Source organism: Schistocerca americana, chromosome 2, assembly GCF_021461395.2.
Source record: "Schistocerca americana isolate TAMUIC-IGC-003095 chromosome 2, iqSchAmer2.1, whole genome shotgun sequence".
In the NCBI taxonomy this organism is placed as follows: domain Eukaryota; kingdom Metazoa; phylum Arthropoda; class Insecta; order Orthoptera; family Acrididae; genus Schistocerca; species Schistocerca americana.
The window spans coordinates 448171266-448195509 of record NC_060120.1 but is presented as its reverse complement, the minus strand read 5'-3'; the positions used below and the strand labels follow the sequence as shown (position 1 = coordinate 448195509).

Here is a 24244-nt window from a genome sequence, read left to right as displayed (position 1 = left end):
GCAGGACTCTGTCTGAAGCTGAAAAACATTGAAGGAGGAGGGGGGGGGAGGGGAGGGGGGGAGAGGAGAGATAAGCGAAAGTTGGTAGTCGTGTTTCTACATCTGAAGAATGATGTCTATTCAGATTTTGTGCCAATGGGGTAACACAGGCACTAATAATGCCACTATTATGATGCGCATCAGCTTTGCTTTAAATACATGCTTGTCATGATTGAGTGTTAATTACCTTTGAGATTCAACATAGTGAGTCGATGTTAGTCAGAAATGCCTAAAAGACAACAAAGTCACAGTTAGCAACTACTCACTGAGTTTGAATGAGATCAGGGCAGGAATGTAGTCACTGTACAGTGGTTGCCACATGAAGGTATGGTCCCAAGAAGACTGGGGCGTGGATGGCCATGTGGCACCATCGATAGGAAAGACTGTTGTGTTCAGTGCACGGATGTGGTGCAATGTAATATGTCTGCAGCAGCAATTCGAGCAACAGTTCGCACTGTGGTGACACGACAAAATGTTACAAATCAGTACCTTGAAGGACAGCTCTGAGCCAGACACCCTGTAGTGTGCATTTTGCTGATCCCAAACCACTGCTATTTGTGACTTTAGTGTTGTCAAGTGAGAGCTCATTGGAGGAGAGCCTGTAGAGGTTTGTTGTGTTTTCTGACAAAAGGCAGTTCTGCCTTGTGGCACAGATGACCAAGTGTTAGGAGGCCGTTTATGGACAGCATTCCAGGGCGTGTTTTCCAACAAGACAATGCACACCCACATACCGCTGCTGTAACACAACACAGTCCACAGTGTGTCGATATGTTGCCTCGACCTGCTCGATCACCAGACCTGTCTCGTATTGAGCATGTATGGGATGTCATAGGGAGGAAACTCTAGTGTCATCAACAGCCAGCATTAACCACCCAAGTGCAACAGGTGTGGAACTCGTCACACACACTGATATTCAGCACCTGCACAATACAGTACTTGCACATTTTTACGCTTGCATTCAACATTCTGGCAGTTAAACCGGTTGTTAATATACCGGCATGTCATGTTTGTAGTGGCTTTTGTCATACTTACTTTAATTGTGGTCTTGCAAAGTTAAATCTTAGGCAGATGTATTCCCGAAATTTCATTACTGTAGATTAATTATTTCTTGGTGTTGGGAATTTTTTTTTTCTGTAATTGTATTTCTAGTTTTCTTCCTCATTGTGCCTGTCTGTCTTAGGCTGCCTCTGTTTGGTAAGCAACAATCTGACCCTTCCATATTGTTGTTGTTCCATCCTGGATTTAATATAGTTTGATTTAGGCCAAGCCATTTGCTTACTTTATTTCCTATAACTAGATTTTGTCTGTTGTTTTCAGATATCATAATTATGCACTGTTCTTTGTTATTATTACAAGCTAAACATTAAAGTATCACAGATGTGTTGCTTAAACTTGAATTGCCATCTTATTTGTTTAATTAACTTTTTCTAATATACAGAAACAAGTATGGATTGGACAGTGTTGTGCTACAAATTAAGAGATTCAGGATTTGGTACATAACAGATCCAAAGATTTTTTACAGCTTATTGTTTTGCTGGTATTGCTTTGTAAAGTGAAAATAAATGTGCACTGTAGTTTGGATCCAAAGTTAAAACTGGAAGTCTCCCTGTAAATAACTATCTGAACACTTTCTCAATAGTTTAGTAGGTCAAGGCATTTCACTTGTAATTGAACCGTAACCAACTACAGCAGTGTGCTGTTGCTACAGCACTAAGTGTTAGATTTCCTATCATGTTTAAAATTGAAGTCAAATCAAATTCTGCCATGTGTAGCTTGCAGTTTGTGTCAATACATTGGTCGTGCACACAAATTTCAAACCTTGACAACTGGAAAATTGCGTTGATGCACAAACACATAAGAATTTACACAAACACACAAGAATTTACTCTGCAAAACATGAAGTAGATTTTTTAAACTAGAAACTGATAAAGAAGCATCGTACTTACCCGCTAAAGTTGTCAGGATAAATTGAAGTTGAGTGCATTATCAGAGCACTGGCTATCAACTATTGTGTAATAATGTTGTTGTTGTTGAAAAGTTAACCATTAGTTTACATTATGTGTAGGTGACAGTCTTCTTGTCACAGTGGTCCAGTTTTAAAGTGTGGACTAGAAGCTAGCTTAGCAAATCACTTACAAGTTTTACAGCTCTACTTACTTGTACATATCACTTAAAGTTCTGTTTCATATTTTTCATGTGCCATAATGCAGGCAATGGAGACCAAAGATAATTCTCTTGATCCTTTTTAGCTGAAGATTTTAAAGTTTGTAATACCTCAAGCAAATTCCAGAAGCATAGTCTCAAGCACAGTTCACTATCTGTACTTCACAGTGGAATGAACAGCAGCCAGCAGTGACCATCTCAATATCTTGCCACTTGGTGCTCGACATCAAAACCCTTATCATAGATTTTCACTATTCTAGTTCTAGTGTCCAGTGCACACAGTCCAGTCCAGTTCATTGCCACATTCTATCTTCTGTCCGTCACCTTATCATCTTCTTATACTTTTTACACCTCCTTGAACAATCACCTGCTTCTCATTTCCTGCCGTAAAACAACCTGCTCGGCACTCTGGGAATTGTTATTAAGATACAATCACCCTTTCATTGGCAAACATTCTGGAATATGACAGGAACACTCATTGGAAGCAAAACGTTATGATACGGGGATATATGATCTAATCCAAATAATTTCTGATATAGAACACTACTAATACTCATTTTATTTATTTTCTGCATTATTCAACACATTGTCAAGTTTAAACATGTGTGACAGTTAGCAAGCATGATAACTTGTGTTTCACAGAGTATCAACTGAAAAACACATGTTTTTAACACATTCACTTTTGATGCGTCGGGAAGTGCCAACAATATCTCTTAGCCAACAATATGTCTTAGAGAGCAGCTGGAGCACTACAAACACAAAAGCCATAAATATACACCATATCTGCATATTCTTAACTAATGAAGTTGGTCTAAAATAAAATGCCAGAGAGATTGTTTGGGTAAGACACATACATGCTAGCCACTAGCCCTAAAACATGTTGTTGTTGTTGTTATTGTGGTCTTCAGTCCTGAGACTGGTTTGATGCAGCTCTCCATGCCACTCTATCCTGTGCAAGCCTCTTCATCTCCCAGTACCTACTGCAACCTGCATCCTTCTGAATGTGCTTAGTGTATTCATCTCTTGGTCTCCCTCTACGATTCTTACCCTCCACACTGCCCTCCAATGCTAAATTTGTGATCCCTTGATGCCTCAAAACATGTCCTACCAACCGATCCCTTCTTCTAGTCAAGTTGTGCCACAAACTTCTCTTCTCCCCAATCCTATTCAATACCTCCTCATTAGTTATGTGATCTACCCACCTTATCTTCAGCATTCTTCTGTAGCACCACATTTCGAAAGCTTCTATTCTCTTCTTGTCCATACTAGTTATCGTCCATGTTTCACTTCCATACATGGCTACACTCCATACAAATACTTTCAGAAACGACTTCCTGACACTTAAATCTATACTCGATGTTAACAAATTTCTCCTCTTCAGAAACGCTTTCCTTGCCATTGCCAGTCTACATTTTATATCCTCTCTACTTCGACCATCATCAGTTATTTTACTTGCTACATAGCAAAACTCCTTTACTACTTTAAGTGTCTCATTTCCTAATCTAATTCCCTCAGCATCACCCGATTTAATTTGACTACATTCCATTATCCTTGTTTTGCTTTTGTTGATGTTCATCTTATATCCTCCTTTCAAGACACTGTCCATTCCGTTCAACTGCTCTTCCAAGTCCTTTGCTGTCTCTGACAGAATTACAATGTCATCGGCGAACCTCAAAGTTTTTACTTCTTCTCCATGAATTTTAATACCTACTCCGAATTTTTCTTTTGTTTCCTTTACTGCTTGCTCAATATACAGATTGAATAACATCGGGGAGAGGCTACAACCCTGTCTCACTTCTTTCCCAACCACTGCTTCCCTTTCATGCCCCTCGACTCCTATAACTGCCATCTGGTTTCCGTACAAATTGTAAATAGCCTTTCGCCCCCTGTATTTTACCCCTGCCACCTTTAGAATGTGAAAGAGAGTATTCCAGTCAACATTGTCAACAGCTTTCTCTAAGTCTACAAATGCTAGAAACATAGGTTTGCCTTTTCTTAATCTTTCTTCTAAGGTAAGTCGTAAGGTTAGTATTGCCTCACGTGTTCCAACATTTCTACGGAATCCAAACTGATCTTCCCCGAGGTCCGCTTCTACCAGTTTTTCCATTCATCTCTAAAGAATTCGCGTTAGTATTTTGCAGGTGTGACTTATTAAACTGATAGTTCGGTAATATTCACATCTGTCAACACCTGCTTTCTTTGGGATTGGAATTATTATATTCTTCTTGAAGTCTGAGGGTATTTCACCTGTCTCATACATCTTGCTCACCAGATGGTAGAGTTTTGTCAGGACTGGCTCTCCCAAGGCCGTCAGTAGTTCTAATGGAATGTTGTCTACTCCCGGGGCTTTGTTTCGACTCAGGTCTTTCAGTGCTCTGTCAAACTCTTCACGCAGTATCGTATCTCCCATTTCATCTTCATCTACATCCTCTTCCATTTCCATAATATTGTCCTCAAGTACATCGCCCTTGTATAAACCCTCTATATACTCCTTCCACCTTTCTGCCTTCCCTACTTTGCTTAGAACTGGGTTTCCATCTGAGCTCTTGATATTCATACAAGTGGTTCTCTTTTCTCCAAAGGTCTCTTTAATATTCCTGTAGGCAGTATCTATCTTACCCCTAGTGAGACAAGCCTCTACATCCTTACATTTGTCCTCTAGCCATCCCTGCTTAGCCATTTTGCGCTTCCTGTTGATCTCGTTTTTGAGATGTTTATATTCTTTTTTGTCTGCTTTATTTACTGCATTTTTATATTTTCTCCTTTCATCAATTAAATTCAATATTTCTTCTGTTACCCAAGGATTTCTATTAGCCCTCGTCTTTTTACCTACTTGATCGTCTGCTGCTTTCACCACTTCATCCCTCAGAGCTACCCATTCTTCTTCTACTGTATTTCTTTCCCCCATTCCTGTCAGTTGTTCCCTTATGCTCTCCCTGAAACTCTCTACAACCTCTCGTTCTTTCAGTTTATCGAGGTCCCATCTCCTTAAATTCCCACCTTTTTGCAGTTTCTTCAGTTTCAGTCTGCAGTTCATAACCAAGAGATTGTGGTCAGAATCCATATCTGCCTCTGGAAATGTCTTACAATTTAAAACCTGGTTCCTAAATCTCTGTCTTACCATTATATAATCTGATACCTTTTAGTATCTCCAGGATTCTTCCAGGTATACAACCTTCTTTTATGATTCTTGAACCAAGTGTTAGCTATGATTAAGTTATGCTCTGTGCAGAATTCTACAAGGCGGCTTCCTCTTTCATTTCTTCCCCCCAATCCATATTCACCTACTATGTTTCCTTCTCTCCCGTTTCCTGCTGACGAATTCCAGTCACCCATGACTATTAAATTTTCGTCTCCCTTCACTACCTGAATAATTTCTTTTATCTCGTCATACATTTCATCTATTTCTTCGTCATCTGCAGAGCTAGTTGGCATATAAACTTGTACTACTGTAGTAGGCATGGGCTTTGTGTCTATCTTGGCCACAATAATGCATTCACTATGCTGTTTGTAGTAGCTTACCCGCACTCTTATTTTTTTATTCATTATTAAACCTACTCCTGCATTATCTCTATTTGATTTTGTATTTATAACCCTGTAATCACCTGACCAAAAGTCTTGTTCCTCCTGCCACCGAACTTCACTAATTCCCACTATATCTAACTCTAACCTATCCATTTCCCTTATTAAATTTTCTAACCTACCTGTCCGATTAAGGGGTCTGACATTCCACGCTCTGATCCGTAGAACGCCAGTTTTCTTTCTCCTAATAACGACGTCCTCCTGAGTAGTCCCCGCCCGGAGATCCGAATGGGGGACTATTTTACCTCCGGAATATTTTACCCAAGAGGACGCCATCATCATTTAATCATACAGTAAAGCTGCATGTCCTTGGGAAAAATTACGGCCGTAGTTTCCCCTTGCTTTCAGCCGTGCACAGTACCAGCACAGCAAGGCCGTTTTGGCCTAAAACATACACACATTAAATGTGTTGTATCTGTGAAAGTATCCAGAGTAGGGCATATGTCCATATGAAGTTTTTTGCTTCAGATAAGCATTCCTGTAATTTCCCTGAATATTGTATGCTGACATTTGCAGGAATTTTATAACTAGTTCAGTAGTTGCTTATGCTCTCTAAATTGTCTTTCGAAAAAATGAAACGGTTTTTACAATGACATTTGTATGCAGTTCGTACACTAACTTTCAAAAATTGGAAAAAAAGGTGCCTTAAGCCCTATTTTGAGCCTTAGTGACAGTTGTGTGGTCATGCCAAGTGGGCCCTCTTAATCTAGGTGGTGCAGTGGTAAGACACTGAATTCATGTTCAGAAGTTCAGCAGTTCAAATCCCCCATCTGGTCATCTAGATTTAGGTTTCCCGTGGTTTCTTTAAACTGTTAAGGTAAACACTGGGATGATTTCTCTGAAAAGGGCAAAAGCAGTTTCATTCTCCCATCCGAGCTTGCCATTTGTCTAAAATATCATCTGGCAACTTAGGACCCAAGCGACCAGCTGTCCTTGGCCAGTTCCTCAGTTTCTCCTGGCAGAAGAACCTTTTTTTGTTTTTAAGTATTTGCATTGACTGTAATAGGAGTTGCGCTCTTTTAAAGGAAAATACTGCCAGCTTTTCTAGCTCTTCATGATTTTTTGACAATTTTATGAATTTAATTTTCGTTTCCAAGCATTACATTTTGATTGTTACAGTTTAAATCCTATGATCTCTTTTTTTTTTCTTCTTCTTCTTTTTAGGACTTAGAAGAACAACTGGAAGAAGAAGAAGCTGCTAGACAGAAATTACAGCTTGAGAAAGTTACATGTGATGCCAAAATAAAGAAATTAGAAGAAGATCTGGCATTGTCAGATGATACTAATCAGAAGGTAATAAATTAACCATGAATACTTCTTCACAGTAAGTGCACTTTGTCACTAATGTGATGCCAATCTTACAGTTAGATTAAAATTACTTGAAAGTTGACACTTCACATATTGGAGCAGGTTTCCTCCAATCAGAGCACTCAGTATCACAACAGAACCATTCACCATTGCCAGACTGTCGCAATTGGTCAATTCACTTCCAGTTCCGTGTCTCGCAATCTTTCTTCGTGTGTTTCGATCCCGAGACATGGGTCTGTCACTTTAATTTCTTATTTCAAAACACACACACACACACACACACACACACACACACACACACACACACACACACACACACACAATCACAATGATGTCAGCTTCACACATCATCATGTGAAGCTGAATTGTTGATGGCTGCCATTCATCATTGTGACTGGGCCACCACAGTCATTAACACAGGGTTGTGGCATACTGCAGTGCTTATTGTATTAACCTGACGTGTAGAAGGTTATAGGTTCAAATCTTGTCAAAAAACATTTTTTTTTCTTTTCTATCTGATCAAGAGAGTTGGATTATTATTTTTATTCAGTTAGTCAGTTTAAATGTAATTCCTTTTGTTTTTAATTCTTTGCCACGTCATTCTCATCATTGTATTGACTCATTTATTTGCACTTATTTTTCTTCCTGTCATTACTTTTTCATTTGGAATCTGCCTGTGTTGCCTATAATCTGCAGCTAAGTGCCAATGAGGACTGCCCATCAGCTGGTAACACAGCAGCCCTTGTAGCCCGTGTGAGGACAGTTTAAGGTAACCAATGATAAAAAGAAATTAGTGCGCTTTAGCACTGAAACTAAACTTTTTCTGTCTTAAGTTTGCTTGTAGAGGTTAGCTTAATCATCGTGAACAGAGCAATTGTGATTTTAATTCTGCCAAAGGTTGTTTTTTCGGATACATTGCGCAATGTGAGATTGTGCTTAGCTTAGGCCATGCATTTAGATTCGGGTCTACAAAACAGCTTTGTCTGCCACAGTTTAGTCATTGGACTTTTAAAATCAGCTTTTGGCAGAACATCTTGTGTTCCTGAAATACGTTGCAGTGGCCACTTCCAACATTGCTCTGGATTACACATTAACCTCATTTGTTAAGTGGGCCACATGTTTGTGTGTCATCTACAACCAAGTGGTAGCCTGCAGCTGATGTGGCAGCATTATAGTGGCAAGTGATGGCTAACTATCAAGTAATTTTAATTGGGCTGTATATTCTTTTTAGAATGATATGAACCCGTGTACTGAGTGACCTTCATAGAAGAAATTATATTTATTATTTTCGTAAGGTGAGGGTAAATTGCTTACGTGATTACAGCTGTTGAAAGAAAAAAAGGTTCTAGAAGAACGAGCAGCAGATCTATCTCAAACCTTGGCAGAAGAAGAAGAGAAAGCAAAGCATCTCAGCAAGCTAAAGGCGAAACATGAAGCAACCATTGCCGAACTTGAGGAGCGCCTGCTAAAAGACCACCAACAGCGTCAAGAGATGGACCGTAGCAAGCGGAAAGTTGAAACCGAAGTCAGTGATCTTCGCGAGCAGCTCAGTGAGAAGCGGATACAGGTGGGTGATACATACCACCTATGTTTATTTAGTAATAATATATATATGTAGTAAACTAGTTAGATTTCATTCACTGGTTACAAAAATGGAATGTTTCTATTACTTGAATCTTGAAATTGATTTACAGTATTTATTTTCACCTGCTTTTATTCAATGGACGTTTCTCTATAATACGCATGAGCTTTCTATATACACAGCATTCCTTTGATGACAGCAAAGTACTGAGATAGTAAAGTCATCACTCATTTTGATATCTTAACTGGCTTGTTTAATATACCTGAGGCATATTTCAAAGTGAAGAACCAGTTATGTAATCATGTTTAGTATTGGTTACACTAGTTCTCTAATGTCTTGACAGCAGTTTCTTGCATCACCTTGTAGTAATTAATAAATGTTAGAGAAAAGTGTGTTATTTATGTCAGTTTGGTATTCTTTTAGCTTGAGGAGATGCAGCTTCAGCTTGGAAAACGAGAGGAAGAATTAACACAGGCACTTATGAAGATAGATGAAGAGGCAGCAAGCAAAGCGCAATCTCAGAAGGCATTGCGCGAGCTTGAATCACAATTAGCAGAGGTAAATGGAGGTTTTGACATGGATTTTGATTATGTCTTTCAGTATTTTAGTTCTGTTCATATGTAGTATTTTCTGTGAAACTTAATACTAGCAACACAGACTCAGTTTCTGAAATAGTTTTATTGGAGGAAGGTAGGTGTGAGGAACAACTCTGTAACTAGTACTGTATTAAATTTAAGATATATCAGTTTCTGTCCTTGTAATATTAAGATTTTATGGTGACCTGCATTTACATACATACTTACTCCACAAGTACAGAGGGTACATATATCACTATTGTGCTTTTCGTTTCCTGTTATACTTGTGAATGGAGAGGGGGGGGAAAGTGACTTTCTATAAACCTTTGTAGGTGCCCTTATTTCTATTGTCTTCATGCTCCTCATGTGAAATGTATGTCAGCAGCAATAGAGTTGTTCTGCAGTCAGTTGTAAATGTCTGTTCTCTAAATTTGACAAGAAGATCATCATTATTACCTCCAGGTATTCCCGTTTGAGTTCATGAAACGTGTCAGTAACACTAGCTAGTTGATCATACCTACTGGCAACAAATCTAGCATCACATCTCTGTACTACTTCGCTGTCTTTTTTTGGTCTGACCTGGTGGGGATCCCAAACACTCAAGCATTACTGAAGAATGGGTCCCTGTTACTGTCTTTATGTCCTTATTCCATTTCATATCACCTGAATATTTAATTGGCATGAATGTCAAGCAGCAAGCCACTAATACTGTATTTGAACAGTAGAGTGTTGTTTTTTCTATGATTGACATCAGGTTACATTTTTTTACTTATAGAGCTAACTGCCATTCATCATGCCAAATAGAAGTTCTGTTTAAGATGTGTTGTATTCTCCTACAGTCACTTGACAGCAATATTGAAATGCGTGGCATCTGTTCCTTCGAAAGAACACACCACGCAGATCTTACAGCTGTGAAATATTATATGTAAATTGAAAGGGGATCACTATTATCAGCTGCAGCAGGATATTTAGTGGAATCAGCAGTGATAAGTGAAAATCCCAGTAAAGCATTCATTTTCGCTCATCACTGCTGATGATAGCAGTGATCCCCATTCAACTAACAGCAATACTTCCCCTACACTACAGAGTCATCAGCAAACAGTTGCAGATTAATGCTTATCCTGTCCATCACATCATTTGTATATAGAGAACAAGAGCTGTCCTATTACTTTTCCTGTGGCAGTCCTGACGATACCCTTGTCTCTGATGAGCACTCACCACCGAGGACATCATACTGGGTTCTATTATCTGAGAATTCTTGAAGCCACTCTCAAGTCTGGGAACCTCTCTCGTATTCTTGAACCTTCATCCAGTTTTCGATAGGGCACTGTGTCAAACACTCTGGAAATCTAAAAATATGGAATCTGTCTGTTAACCTTCATCCCTGAGTCACAGATATCATGTGAGAAAAGGGACAGCTGGATTTCATATGAGCATTGTTTCCTAAATGAATGCTGATTTGTGTACAAAAGCTCTTCAGTTTTAAAGAAATTTTTCATATTCAAATTGAGAATATGCTAGAGAATTCTGCAGCCAATAGATGTTACGGATATTGATCTGTCATTTTCTGGCTCCATTCTTTTGCCCCAAGACCTGCATCTTATCTAGGTACTTGGGACTTATTGCTGATTGAGATATGCATTATAAATGCAAGCAAAATAAGGGGCCACTGTAAAACTCTCTATAAAACCGAACTGGGATTCCATTCAGGCCCAGCAAGTTAATTGTTTTCAACTAATTTGATGGTGTATCTGCACAATCTTCTGCACAAGTGATTTCTTAAATGCGAAATTTAAAACTGTGACTTTCCTTTTGCTGTCTTTCATTGTCACACCAGGCTGGTCAGCGAGTGACAGGGTAGAAATCTTTGACCTGCTTAGTGATTATATATAATATCCAGAATTTTCTCACCTTCTCGGCAAGATCTTACGCTAAAGTATAACTGTGGAAGCCGTTGTATGTGTCACACATCGATCTTTGTACAGATCCACAAAGATCTAACTTTTGCTTGTCGCCATTTCTGCACTGTTGTTCGACCCGAAAGTGCAACGATATCTGCTTGCTCAGCATTTTTTTGCAGTTTGTAGTTAAACCCCAGCAGGTCTTTTCCAACCTTTCCTGTTTAATCAGGACATACTTCTGCAGTACAATTTACAATTGGTATAAACTTAACTCATAATTCCGCTACATCTGTTGTTGTTGTTGTTGTTGTTATTGTTATTGTGGTCTTCAGTCCTGAGACTGGTTTGATGCAGCTCTCCATGCTACTCTATCCTGTGCAAGCTTCTTCATCTCCCAGTACCTACTGCAGCCTACATCCTTCTGAATCTGCTTAGTGTATTCATCTCTTGGTCTCCCTCTATGATTTTTACCTTCCACACTGCGCTCCAGTACTAAATTGGTGATCCCTTTATGCCTCAGAATATGCTCTACCAATCGATCCCTTCTTCTAGACAACGTGTGCCACAAACTCCTCTTCTCCCCAATCCTATTCAGTACCTCCTCATTAGTTATGTGATCTAACCTTCAGCATTCTTCTGTAGCACCACATTTCGAAAGCTTCTATTCTCTTCTTGTCTAAGCTATTTATCGTCCACGTTTCACTTACATACATGGCTACACTCCATACAAATACTTCCAGAAACGACTTCCTGACACTTAAATCAATACTCGATGTTAACAAATTTCTCTTCTTCAGAAATGCTTTCCTTGCCATTGCCAGTCTACATTTTATATCCTCTCTACTTCGACCATCATCGGTTATTTTGCTCCCCAAATAGCAAAACTCCTTTACTACTTTATGCGTCTCATTCCTAGTCTAATTCCCTCAGCATCACCTGACTTAATTCGACCACAACTAAGTGATGCCCATTCATTGTCTAAGTAAAATGTTAACACTAGTTTATCTGCTTTTTCCAGCATAAACACTCTCCTAGTTGTTTTGATGGATTTATTAATTTTAGTAAGCACTGTTGCTGTGATACTACTGACACTGGTGACAAATATTTGTATTTTAATGGGGGGGGGGGGGGAGTGTGTTTTACAATCATTGCTACTTCATGTTCACTTTTCTTGCCATGGCAGAAAAATTAATAAATTTTTCTTGTAGCTTCAAGAAGACCTGGAAGCTGAGAAAGCTGCACGCAGCAAGGCAGAAAAACAAAAGAGGGATCTTAATGAGGAACTAGAGGCACTCAAGAATGAGCTGCTCGACTCTCTAGACACAACAGCTGCCCAACAAGAGTTGCGTACCAAGAGAGAACAGGTGATACGTTACGCTTCAGAGTGGTTGGGCTAATTTACATTAGTGTTATTAATCCCATTTTCATGTTTGATAGGCAGAGGATCTCTGTTGTAGCATTTTTCCTAACTTGCTTCAAGGAGAAAAAAGTTACTTCCTTTTGTGTATGTAATACAAACTTTCATATACCAGATAATTTTGTAAGTGTTGACTATCAATGATGGTATGTTTTCACACTTCTTCTGGGTAACTAAATGGTTGTTGAAATTGTGCATGATTCCCATATTTGATGATGTGGAACACAACAAATTTTTGAGTTTTATAACTAAAGTTTTTGTTGACTATAGTTGAGAAGTTGTTTCCAGAAGTCTATTTAATCTTACAACATACATCGTGTGCAAAAGTAGAATTTGAGGTAATCTAGTGTGAATAGTACCTGATAACAAATATTTTGTGCTTAATAATGCTGAATTTTGTAACTTTTTTATGAGGGAACAAAAAAGTTGAAACAGCAAAATATTTTCACAGGAATTGGCAACCTTGAAGAAAACTTTGGAGGAGGAAGCCTCTCTCCATGAAGTCACAGTGCAAGAAATGAGACACAAATATAGCCAAGAGATAGCAGCTATCAATGAACAGATGGAATCTGTCAAGAAGGTAAACTTGTTGTTGATGATGATGACGATGATGATGATGATGATGATGATGATGTCTGAATATGAGATTTTTGCTGTTGGCTAATAATACTTAAAAATGATTTCAGAAAAAAATTTATCATCTGTTGCTCAGAACTTCAAATTCTTAAAATAATGTAACTAATTTCAGACAAAGGCGAGCCTAGAAAAAGCAAAACAGCAGCTAGAGGCTGAGAACGCAGACCTTACCCAAGAACTGCGAACTGCCGGGGCCAGCAGGCAAGAATGCGAACGCCGAAGGAAGCAGGCAGAAGCCGCCTTGGCAGAGTTGCAGGCAAAAGCGGCAGAGGCTGAGAGAACCCGGGCAGAACTCGCCGAGAGGGCTACGCGCCTGGCACAAGAGGCCGAGGCTGCGCAGCAGCAGTTGGAGCAAGCTGAACTCCGTGCCTCTGCAGCAGCCAAGAGTGCTGCCACTGTAGAGTCACAGCTCGCTGATGTTCAGGTAAATGGGCTCTGCAGAGACAGTCATTAGTTGCCGAACCTGGGAACTGTTTCAGTGTGGAGTTGGTAGTGTTCCTTAATTTTATAGAGTATAGGAAAAGAGAAGACATTTTTATCAAAATATTGTCAACCATTAGATGTACACTGCTTTATAAATGCTTCCTCCTGAACTATGTGACTGATTACGATAGTCCCACAAGGCTCCACACAAGGTAAAGTTCTATTTCTGTTCGGTGTGAGTGATTTATGATAAAATATAAGTTTTCAATCGTTTCTGTTCTCAGGAGATGCTTCTGTTTCAGCTGAAAATCAGGATGCAGAAAAAATTCCTGAATCATTGATCAGTATCATTAGTACTTTAGGAACATGATCTTAGCTAAATCTGTTGAATCTAAACATATTTAAGACTTACGTGATGAAGGTCAAGGCCAAACAGTCAAAATGTGAAATGATCAAGATTGTTCACGACAACTAGCACATAGTAGAAACTGACAAAATCAGATTTTTAGAATTGAATTTGGATCAAAAATTGATCTGGCAACCACACACTTGAGTATCAATGTGTTATTATGTATGGGTGCTTTTTGTTTTTTGTTGTTGTTTTTTTTTGGGGGGGGGGAGGGGAGGCTAACATAGTGTGGGTATTAAAGACAAAAAAAATTATTCAGAATATGTGCACTGTAATTATAAAGAACCATGTTGCCCATTATATAGAAAATTTAAAATGTGAACTCTTCCATCTGTATATATTGATGAGATTATCGTCTCTTTGTAAACCAGACAGGAATTACTTCAGGGAAACCATTTTGCTCACATACTATACAAGAACCAAATAAAACTTTACGCTTCCCATCCGTCACCATAGACTGTATGTCCAGACATCTCAATACATGGGAATGAAAACTTCATATTATAAATTAAAAGGGACCAAGTTACTGGAGGTGAGTATTGGCTGACTGAAAAGAGAGCTATACGAAGCACTGATACTGAAGTGCTGTTGTGAAGTGGATGGCCTGGTGCAGGACAAACTGATGATTTGAAATGGATACTTGTTACATATCCCACACTATAATTTTAGTGAAGTTTTGACAGTATAATGTAATTGGATACTTAAAAAAATCTACTCACCAAGCAGCAGCAACACAAAAAGGTTTAACTTGTGCAAGCTTCTGGAGCCACTGGCTCCTTCTTCTGACAGAAGAGTTGAAGGGGAAGCAAGAGGGGTGAAGTAAAAGGGATATAGTTGGGAAAAATCACCCAGAACCCCTGGTCATGGGAGACTTACCGAATGGGATGAGAAGGACTGGTAGAGACGAAAGAAGGAAATTCTTTCCTTGTCATCCCAACTGGGTATTCTCCCCTTACCCGGGGTTCTGGGTGACTTTTCCGAACTGTACCCCCTTTTCCTAAACCTCTTGTCCTTCTCCTCCACCCCTCTTCCTTCCCCTTCAACTCTTCCACCAGCAGAAGGTGCCACTAGCTCCAAAAGGTTGTGTGCGTGCGTGCATGTGGTTTTTTTTTTTCCCCGGCTGCTGCTGCTGTTTGGTGAGTAGAATTTTTTAAACCTATCCAATTGCATTATATATAATTTTAGTGTTACACTATTATTTATTAGAGGAAAAACTGTTGTAACCATAACGCAAATTTTTGACATTCCTCCTGTATGCAAACTGTATTTATTATAAATGTGTGTCACAAAATTAAGAAACCACACTTCACAAATATGATTATCCGGTGGTCAAATCAGGAGAACTTAACTCTGTGTCAACTTCAAAGTAGGACTATATTCTTGCAGACAAAACTTGGTCTTCATTTCATTATAGTATTATACTCCTGCGATGTTTGCAAGTGACATATTTCTCACAGGGAGGGAAGTGTAGGTAATTCACATTAAGCCTGTACGCTTTTGTGCTGTACGTGTCCGTTTACGTTTCCACTTCACTATGACATAGGAAACAGTGGACCTAGGGATGTTTAGGAGTGTGGAAATGTCGCGTACAGACGTATGACACAAGTGACACCCAATCACCTGACCACGTTCGAAGTCTGTATCGATATTATGAAAGTTGAGGACCAACTGAAGAGTAAGTGGAGGAAGGTAAAGAAGGTAGAGACAAAAGAGAAAGCTCTAACTGTAACACATGCCTAAAAGTAAATAGGTAAATGTTTTACTAGTCACTCAGTTAATGTTTTAATAGTTATGTGGTCGTGCAGGCTTCATTAAAAGAGAAAAATGTTTCAGGGCCAACTGGAAGAAGAGACACGACAGAAGCTGGCTATCAGCTCGAGGCTGCGACAGCTGGAGAGCGAGCGGGAGGCTCTGCAGGAGCAGGTGGAGGAGGAGGAGGAGGCGCGGAGGGCGCTCGACAAGCAGCTGACGGCTGCTGCCAGCCAACTGCAGGAAGCCAAGAAGAGGCAGGAGGAAGACTTTGAGCAGATACAGCAACTTGAGGAAGCAAAAAAGAAGATGGCAAAGGTAAAAATGCTTAGCTGTTTCAAACACCCTACAGCATAGAATTATTTGTATGATAAATGTAAATCGACACTAATCGCAATGCATTGTGTTCCAGTTACTGACATTGTTCTTCCCCTTCCTCCATGTCCACCACAGCCCCCTAAATGTAGCTTATGATGCCTCAATCCAGTCTGTGGTACCAGTGAATTGAATTGATAGTGATTTGTGTTATTGGTAACAATACTATATCTTAGTTAGTATCTAGTTTCATAATGGAAACAAATAAGACATTCGTATGATGTGGGCTATAAATTGAAAGTAATAACATATGCAGAACAACATAGGAACAGAACAGCTGAGCGGCATTTCGGCCCTCTGCCAGCAGGAAAAGCATTCGTGTCTGGTGGGCCAGTAAAGAAGAACTGAAAAAAAATGAGGAAGATCAAATGTGCAAATAGAAGACCGAATGCAAAATGGTCAAAACTAGACTATGACATATTGAAATTGATTCGAGGACACTGTCAAAGTGGCACTGGAATCAATACAAAAAAATCATTCAAATGCAGGCCTGTATGCTAGCACTGCAGTAGAAGTTAACAGACTTTGAGGACAGTGTTGGTTAGTGCTGTCGGTTTATGAAGAATTATGGATTTAGCAAACCAGAACCAAAATAATCAGAAAATGCCACAAGAGTGTGAAGAGAAAAATCATATTATCTTTCCATCAGTTTATTACTCAACATCGAAAGAAAATCAGTGTGGAACTAAGCCAAATAGCGAATATGGACGGAACTCCTATGAGACTTGATGAGCCGAATAACAGAACTGTTGCTGTGAAAGGTACTAAAACTGTATCCATAAAAACTAGTGGACATGAAAAAAATGCACTACGCTGTTGTGCTTTCATGTTGTGCTGATGGTACTATGACCCAATGATCATTTTCAAGTGCAAAACAATGCCAAAACCTTCTGAAATACCACCAGATGATGATCACTCACTTGATAAGGGTTGGATGGACGAGGCTGGTATGAAATTATTGATTAATGAGTGTGGGAGAGAAGGAAAGTTGCTTTACTGAAGAAGAGTTCTCTTCTTGTGCTAGACCAATTCAGTAGTCATTTGCAAAATTCTGTGGAAGAGAAATGGAGACAGGGAAATGCAGAGCTTGCATTACTCTGGGAGAACTTAACTTCACAATTTCACCCTCTTGCTGTGATAAGTACACGATTTAAAGTGTATGTGAGAGAGAAATGGAACAAGTGGATGATGGATGAAACCTAACATGAATTCATGCTGAAGGGAGCTTTAAAACCACCTACAATCAAACAAGTGTGACAGTGGATAAAACAGTCATGGTCTAGAGGAAGAGAAGACATTATTTTTAAATTTTTCTAAAATGGATGATGATGATGTTGATGATGATGAGGAAAGGAGGAGGAGGAAGAAGAAGAAGAAGAAGAAGAAGAAGAAGAAAGTTCACATGACAATTTTCAGGGATTTTGAAGGTCAGTTCAGTTTTATACACTGATTTTTTAGTCTGGCTTTGCAATCTATGTTATTTCTTGAAAATATTGCTTAAAAATTAAGGTGTGCCTTGTAGACCATAAAATCACTGGTTTCTTTTGTACTTCAACTTACGGCTACCAAAAGTAGTATTACAACAATTTTGAAACCCTGGGAAAATTGTTCTTTTAAGTTAGTTTACACAGGGACTGATGGCACTTGAGAATTGCAGCATCTGTTATACCTGAATCTGTAACCATACCTTGTTCACATCCCTTACATGGAAAAATTGAAACTGCTAATTCATTGCACTAAACACTGATTTGAATGGCATCAGGGCACTTAGCGTTATTTCTTAAACACACACAAACACACACACACACACACACACACACACACACACACACACACACACACACCATTATTTATCACCGAGCAAGATGTTGCAGAGGCTAGCCCACTGGACTTGCATTCGGGTGGATGTCGGTTCAAACCCGCGTCCAGCCATCCTGATTTAGGTTTCCCGTGATTTCCCTAAGCCGATGGGACTGATGACCTTGCCAGTTGGTCCTCTCCCCCAAATCAATCAATCAATCAACCAACCATTATTTATCAACAAAATATGAACTACAAGCGAAAGTATCAACTGAGTCACGTTTTCTACTCTACAGTAGGAAGTTTAGATTTCTTTTCTGTAAAAAAATATTTTTAGGGGACTGTGGTGGACATGGAGGAAGGGGAAAAACAATGTCTGTAACTGGAACGCAATGCATTATGATTACGCCTTTATTGTGTTCTTATGTTCCTGTTTTAATTCATATCATCCTGTACTCTTCATCTACTATATTCTTTCATTGTTCAGTTGCCTTTTTTAATTACATTCAGAACTTAGGATGCAAAAATTCCTTACTGTCTCAGTTTGTTCAATCTCTTTCATTTCTGATTTTTAACTTTTGAGTTAACTTCCTTCTACTGTAATAAAGACAGTTTAGATTACCTCTGTACCCTTCAGTTTTCCCATTCATCTTAGTTCTTGTATGAGTCATGCTGCAAATTTTGAATCATTGTAGGACTGCAAGTATCTCTTGTATGAAGTTTGATGACCTTTTCCTTTATATTAATCATTAGCTTGTGTTGCATACTCTATTTATCTCACATCTTATAAAAGTGTATTGTGGTGTGTAATAAGGATGCACTACATTTTATATATCCATCTAATTGTCTTACACTTTTCGTTCTTCATGAGGAGACAATGCCTATTTTGTGTTCACACATTATGTCATAATAACCTTGACAATACTGACGTGAGTGCTTGCTTTAATTTTAGGATATTGAAGCATTACAGAGACAAGTAGAGGAGCTTCAAGCAGCAAATGATAAATTGGACAAATCAAAGAAGAAATTACAGGCTGAACTTGAAGATGCCAACATTGATCTTGAAGCTCAACGTGCAAAGGTGCTGGAACTGGAGAAGAAACAGCGTAATTTTGACAAGGTGCTAGCAGAGGAAAAGGTAATTAAAATTCGTTTGTGAATCATTGCTGTGCATTACATTGTGAATCTCTAGGTCTTTGTAAATTCAAGAGATTTTTCCTACACAGTGTCATAAAGTTTGTTTAGTGATAACTAAAGGAAATAATAATGTGTATAAAGCAGAATAACATAACAATTTTTTTAGTCATTTCTTAACCATGCAGTTGTTTTTAATCATTAGATACTACAGACACGGTGAACATCTGAAATGAAATTTGCATTCTATGATTACATCTAAACTGTTTTTATTTAGGCTGTATCGGAGCAGATAGCTCAAGAACGTGATGCTGCAGAGCGTGAAGCACGAGAAAAGGAAACCAAAGTGTTGTCACTGACACGGGAGCTTGACGACATGAGTGAAAAAGTTGAGGAGTTGGAACGTGGCAGGAGGCAACTGCAAGCTGAACTCGATGAACTAGTGAACAGCCAAGGGACTGCTGATAAAAATGTATGTCTTTTTGTTATTTGATTCTGTTTAATCTCAGTTCAAAAGTTGCCTTAGCTTTACTTGAGGAAATCTTTGGGGTACTTCCATTACTTATAAACATTCAATAAAATATTTGTAAGATTCAGACAGTTGCCAAACGTTAGGTTGTAGGTAATCATGGTGTTGTCATCTAGAACATGTTTTCTCTTCTTGTCATAGTAAGATAGTTCAGATTATGTACGTATCATTCAGTATGTCTCCTACAATTCATTGAGCAGTGAATTTATAGGGATGTTTATATTGAAGTTTTGCAATAGCTGTCACCCCATTTCACTTGAAAATGGGAAGCCAGACAGCAGTATTGAAGTAGTAAGTTATGTATGTATGTTTTAACAGTAGAAGTGCATGCAGGGGAGATATTGAACTAATTTATGAATTAAGTGCTCTATAGCTTACTATTGAGTAACTCTGCTGTTTGCATGCTTGAATTACAGTAGGTTATATAATGCTACAAGTGTACTGTCGTGTGCCTGGCACATAGCAATAGTATATATTTATTATTTTTGATAGTACTTCCATGAACAGTGATTAAAGAATTGTGAGACAGGCTTGTTTTCAGTCTCTGTACATTCCTTGTTGGACAGGTGAGATTACTAATTGTCGGAATAGGAACTACTGGAATAGACTGACATAAGTAAAAGCTAAATTTTTGAGATTTTTTTCTCCCATAGGAGTTAGAACCTGATAGAAAAGAGAGAGGAAATAGATGTGGACTCAATCATATTTCTCCCTCTTGGCCCATAGGATCTGTTGCCCTTTCTTAAATTTATTATTGATGTACCATCTACTTCTTACCATTCTTCTGGCTTTTGAATTACAGTTCAAAGAAACCATAAAATGCAGAATCACAGTTTATGACTGTCTTTCAAATATCAGTTGCCTATGGTCCATTGATTATTGTTTTGAATTCTAAATTCTGCCATTACAATAGTTCCATCTTTCTTCCTGCTTTTCCTTTATTGTCAGAGGATGGGTGTTATCATTCCTTTGGTGTTGCATGTGCAGATCCTTGCTTCAGTTTCCTAATTTCTTTTGTTTTCTCCTGAAGAAGTGACTGTCCAGTTCCAAAAGCTATCGATTCATTGCATGTTTTTATCATTAGTGTGCGTCAGTGCTGCCCCAGCTGTTCTGAGACTTATCAGATGCTCCTATTTTGCCTCACAGGTGTATGAAAATATTCTTACTTGTATTTGTTTTGTACTGAATAATTTTGGGAATCTGAATACTTTATTGAAGTTGTGAGCTATCAGTTGCTATGTGCAATTTGCTTATGGGTAATAAAGATAAGACGCAAAGAATTAAATTTAATTACACAAAATTGTTAATTTGGTGTGTGTGTGTGTGTGTGTGTGTGTGTGTGTGTGTGTGTGTGTGTGTGTGTGTGTTTCCTACATTGTTCAGTATTGCATGGTTTCACAGTTAACATATTTTTTCCCTTCTTTTTTTGCCCAAATTCACAGGCAGAGGTAAGGATTAGGCAATTTTTCCCAGCAGCAATGAGTTTTGTATTACTTTAATAAATATATACTATTTTTTGCACTATTAACTAAATAACAAGCTGCTCCTAATTTTAACTTAAAAGTATCAAATTGTTCTTTGCCATACCTGTGCTCATTTCATAGGAGCCAAATGTTTGTCTAGTACCATAATTCTAATATCCTTTTAATTAGTAGTAGTTCCATCTTTGAATTACATCTGTGCTTTAAAACTGCCTTTCCTAATTATAGTGTGTAAAATATTTTATTATTATTATTATTATTATTGGTGGTGGTGGTGGTGGTGGTGGTGGTGGTGGTGGAAGTAGTAGTAGTAGTAGTAGTAGTAGTAGTCAGTGATAATGTGGGAACTGTCTTTATTTGTATGGCAATGAAGTAAAATACAGCAGCAAAACTTGATGAAACTGTATTTTGAAGCAAAAGCTTTGGTTTGTAGTTTTTACTTAGTTTTACAAGACAAAGGTTGACAACCAAAAGGATTTTGTTAAGACTTCACTTTCCTGTAAGTAAGGTTACCCACTGTAGTGCAAAAGTAGTTATTTCCAAAGGAAAATAGGTTAAAGACAAAGATAAATGTAGAACAACTTGGAAAGGGAGGGGGCAGGTGGGGCACATGAATGCAAATACAAAATGAATAAAACATTTACTCATTCTAATTCAGTTGATTCTGTTTGATATATAAACACAAAAAATGATAAAGCAAAGTATTTGTTTCAGTAAAAAAAAAAAAAAAAAAAAAAAAGAGAGAGAGAGAGAGAGAGAGAGAGAGAGAGAGAGAGAGAGAGAGAAGAAGCAGCAGTTCAGAGATAAATTTGATAGGGAAGTTGCCATGATGAAGGGGAAAAGGCTACTTTCACTGATATACCTAATAAGGCAGAAATAGATTATTGCTTACTTTTCAATATCTGAAATGAAGCTGTAGGAAATTTTATAAAAAAAAAAGCTATAATATAATCACAAAAGCACAGCAGTGGCATTTCAAAACTGATGCCATATGTATGTCGTAACATTGTCTGATGATTTGGAGCTTACTGGCTCTAAAAGAGGGACTGTATAATAGAATTTATGAAAACTAGGCTGAATATTTTTAGTATGTGTGTTTTTATATGCATTGGGAAATTTGTTCAAAAATAGTGAATCTTGATTTAGGAAAGAAAGTAGTAAGGAAGACCCCTCCTACCCCCAAAAACGCAATTGGTGAAAAGACACTAACAACCATTTTCAGCCAAGGTGACATTACAAAGAGAGAATCACTTTGCATTTGCATGATTGTGAAAGATATCATGAAAGAAAGGAAGTGGAAGAAAAGGAACAAGAAGTCACAGTTGATAATGGAAAAAAAGAGGTCACAATCGTAGCAAACTTTTTCATAATTTTAAAAAACTTGTAACGAAAATTGTATTTAAACTTATAAAACAGTAGTAAGGTTATAAAAACTTAAATGTGCCATAACTTTCTTATAGTCATTCCAGCTTTGTGTTTCATTGGTTATGAATCAGGATTGCCAATCTCTCCCCCCCCCCTCTCTTTCCCCCCCTCTCCCCCTCTCCCTCTCCCCCTCTCCCTCTCCCCCCCCCCCTCTTCTCTCTCTCTCTCTCTCTCTCTCTCTCTCCCCCCTCTCTCCCCCCTCTCTCCCCCCCTCTCTCCCCCCTCTCTCCCCCCTCTCTCCCCCCCTCTCTCCCCCCCTCTCTCCCCCCCTCTCTCCCCCCCTCTCTCCCCCCCTCTCCCCCCCTCTCTCCCCCCCTCTCTCCCCCCCTCTCCCCCCCTCTCTCCCCCCTCTCTCCCCCCTCTCCCCCCTCTCTCCCCCCCCTCTCTCCCCCCTCTCTCCCCCCCTCTCTCCCCCCTCTCTCCCCCCTCTCTCCCCCCTCTCTCCCCCCCTCTCTCCCCCCCTCTCTCCCTGTCCCCCTCACCCCCCTCTCTCCCTGTCCCCCTCACCCCCCTCTCTTCCGCATATAGACAGGCACAGAAATATTTTTAATACTGATGAGGTGTAAGGTATTAATATATATTATGTATATCTTTACAGTTGCCTTTGCGGTTTAGCTCTTTAGAAACAATTAGTAACTATTTATTTTTACACTACAGGTACATGAGCTTGAGAAAGCGAAGAGAGCATTGGAGAGTCAGCTTGCAGAGCACAAGGCACAATATGAAGAACTGGAAGACGAATTACAATTGACTGAGGATGCTAAGTTGCGACTGGAAGTAAATATGCAGGCTCTGCGAGCACAGTTTGAGCGGGACCTGCAGGCACGGGAGGAACAGGCAGAAGAGAAACGTCGTGCGCTAGTGAAACAGTTACGTGACCTGGAAGCGGAACTGGAAGATGAGCGTAAGCAACGTGCTGCCACCACCCAGCAGCGCAAGAAGCTGGAGGCAGACATGAAAGACCTAGAGCAACAGTTGGAAATGCATGACAAAGTAAAAGAAGATGCTCTGAAACAACTAAGGAAGTTGCAGGTTAGTTTTGTGTGTATTTAAATTTGATAAAAAGACAAGAGTCATTTGCCAAATGTCCATCTTATTTCTATAAACTCGTCCTTCATCATCTTTTACGCTTCACAAGTACTACATAAATTCCAGGCACAAGCTAAGGACTCTGCACGTGATGCAGAAGAGGCGAGAGCTGCCCGTGACGAGCTGGCAGCTGCAGCCAAAGAGGCAGAACGGCGGCTGAAGAGCCTGGAAGCAGAACTTGCACAGGTCAGTTTTGCTTCTACTTGAATAAAAATATTCACCGTCTGTTGCAACAACAGATATAAGAAAAGAGAAGTCCATTTTTAAGATTTCTAGCATCTATGGCATTATGCCATAACAAAGAACCAGACATGAGATAACAAAGTTCCTGGTACCCAAGGAAATTTACATCCCGAAAAGCTTAATATCAGGTCGATGCCTACTTCACTGGGAATCTGGGACTCATTTAAAAATCAACTCTTTGATGACGAGCCATGTAGAAGATTTTATAGCCCAGATCATCACACTTTTATGTCGTTATTAAAAAAATTACGGCACATTTGTGTGATATATCTTAAAATGTAATACGTGCATATAAGACCAACATTATATGTGAAAGCTTAGCTTCTCTTGCAGCGTGTTGGCCTTAGAGACCAATATTGTAAGTGAAAGTTTTGTTTTTCTCGT

General features: G+C 39.0%; 1 protein-coding gene across 3 annotated transcripts in view; it reads left to right on the top strand.

Moving 5' to 3' along the window:
* LOC124595676 (myosin heavy chain, non-muscle) overlaps window positions 1-24244 on the top strand; it is a 280898-nt gene that overhangs the window by 239145 nt on the left and 17509 nt on the right. For all 3 annotated transcript variants that reach the window (XM_047134535.1, XM_047134534.1, XM_047134536.1), the window contains 11 exons: window positions 6949-7077; window positions 8417-8659; window positions 9098-9232; window positions 12359-12514; window positions 13019-13147; window positions 13316-13627; window positions 15869-16102; window positions 18912-19097; window positions 19371-19565; window positions 23186-23560; window positions 23684-23803. In XM_047134535.1, the coding sequence (XP_046990491.1) occupies window positions 6949-7077; window positions 8417-8659; window positions 9098-9232; window positions 12359-12514; window positions 13019-13147; window positions 13316-13627; window positions 15869-16102; window positions 18912-19097; window positions 19371-19565; window positions 23186-23560; window positions 23684-23803 (2214 nt within the window). The remainder of the gene's footprint in view (window positions 1-6948; window positions 7078-8416; window positions 8660-9097; window positions 9233-12358; window positions 12515-13018; window positions 13148-13315; window positions 13628-15868; window positions 16103-18911; window positions 19098-19370; window positions 19566-23185; window positions 23561-23683; window positions 23804-24244) is intronic.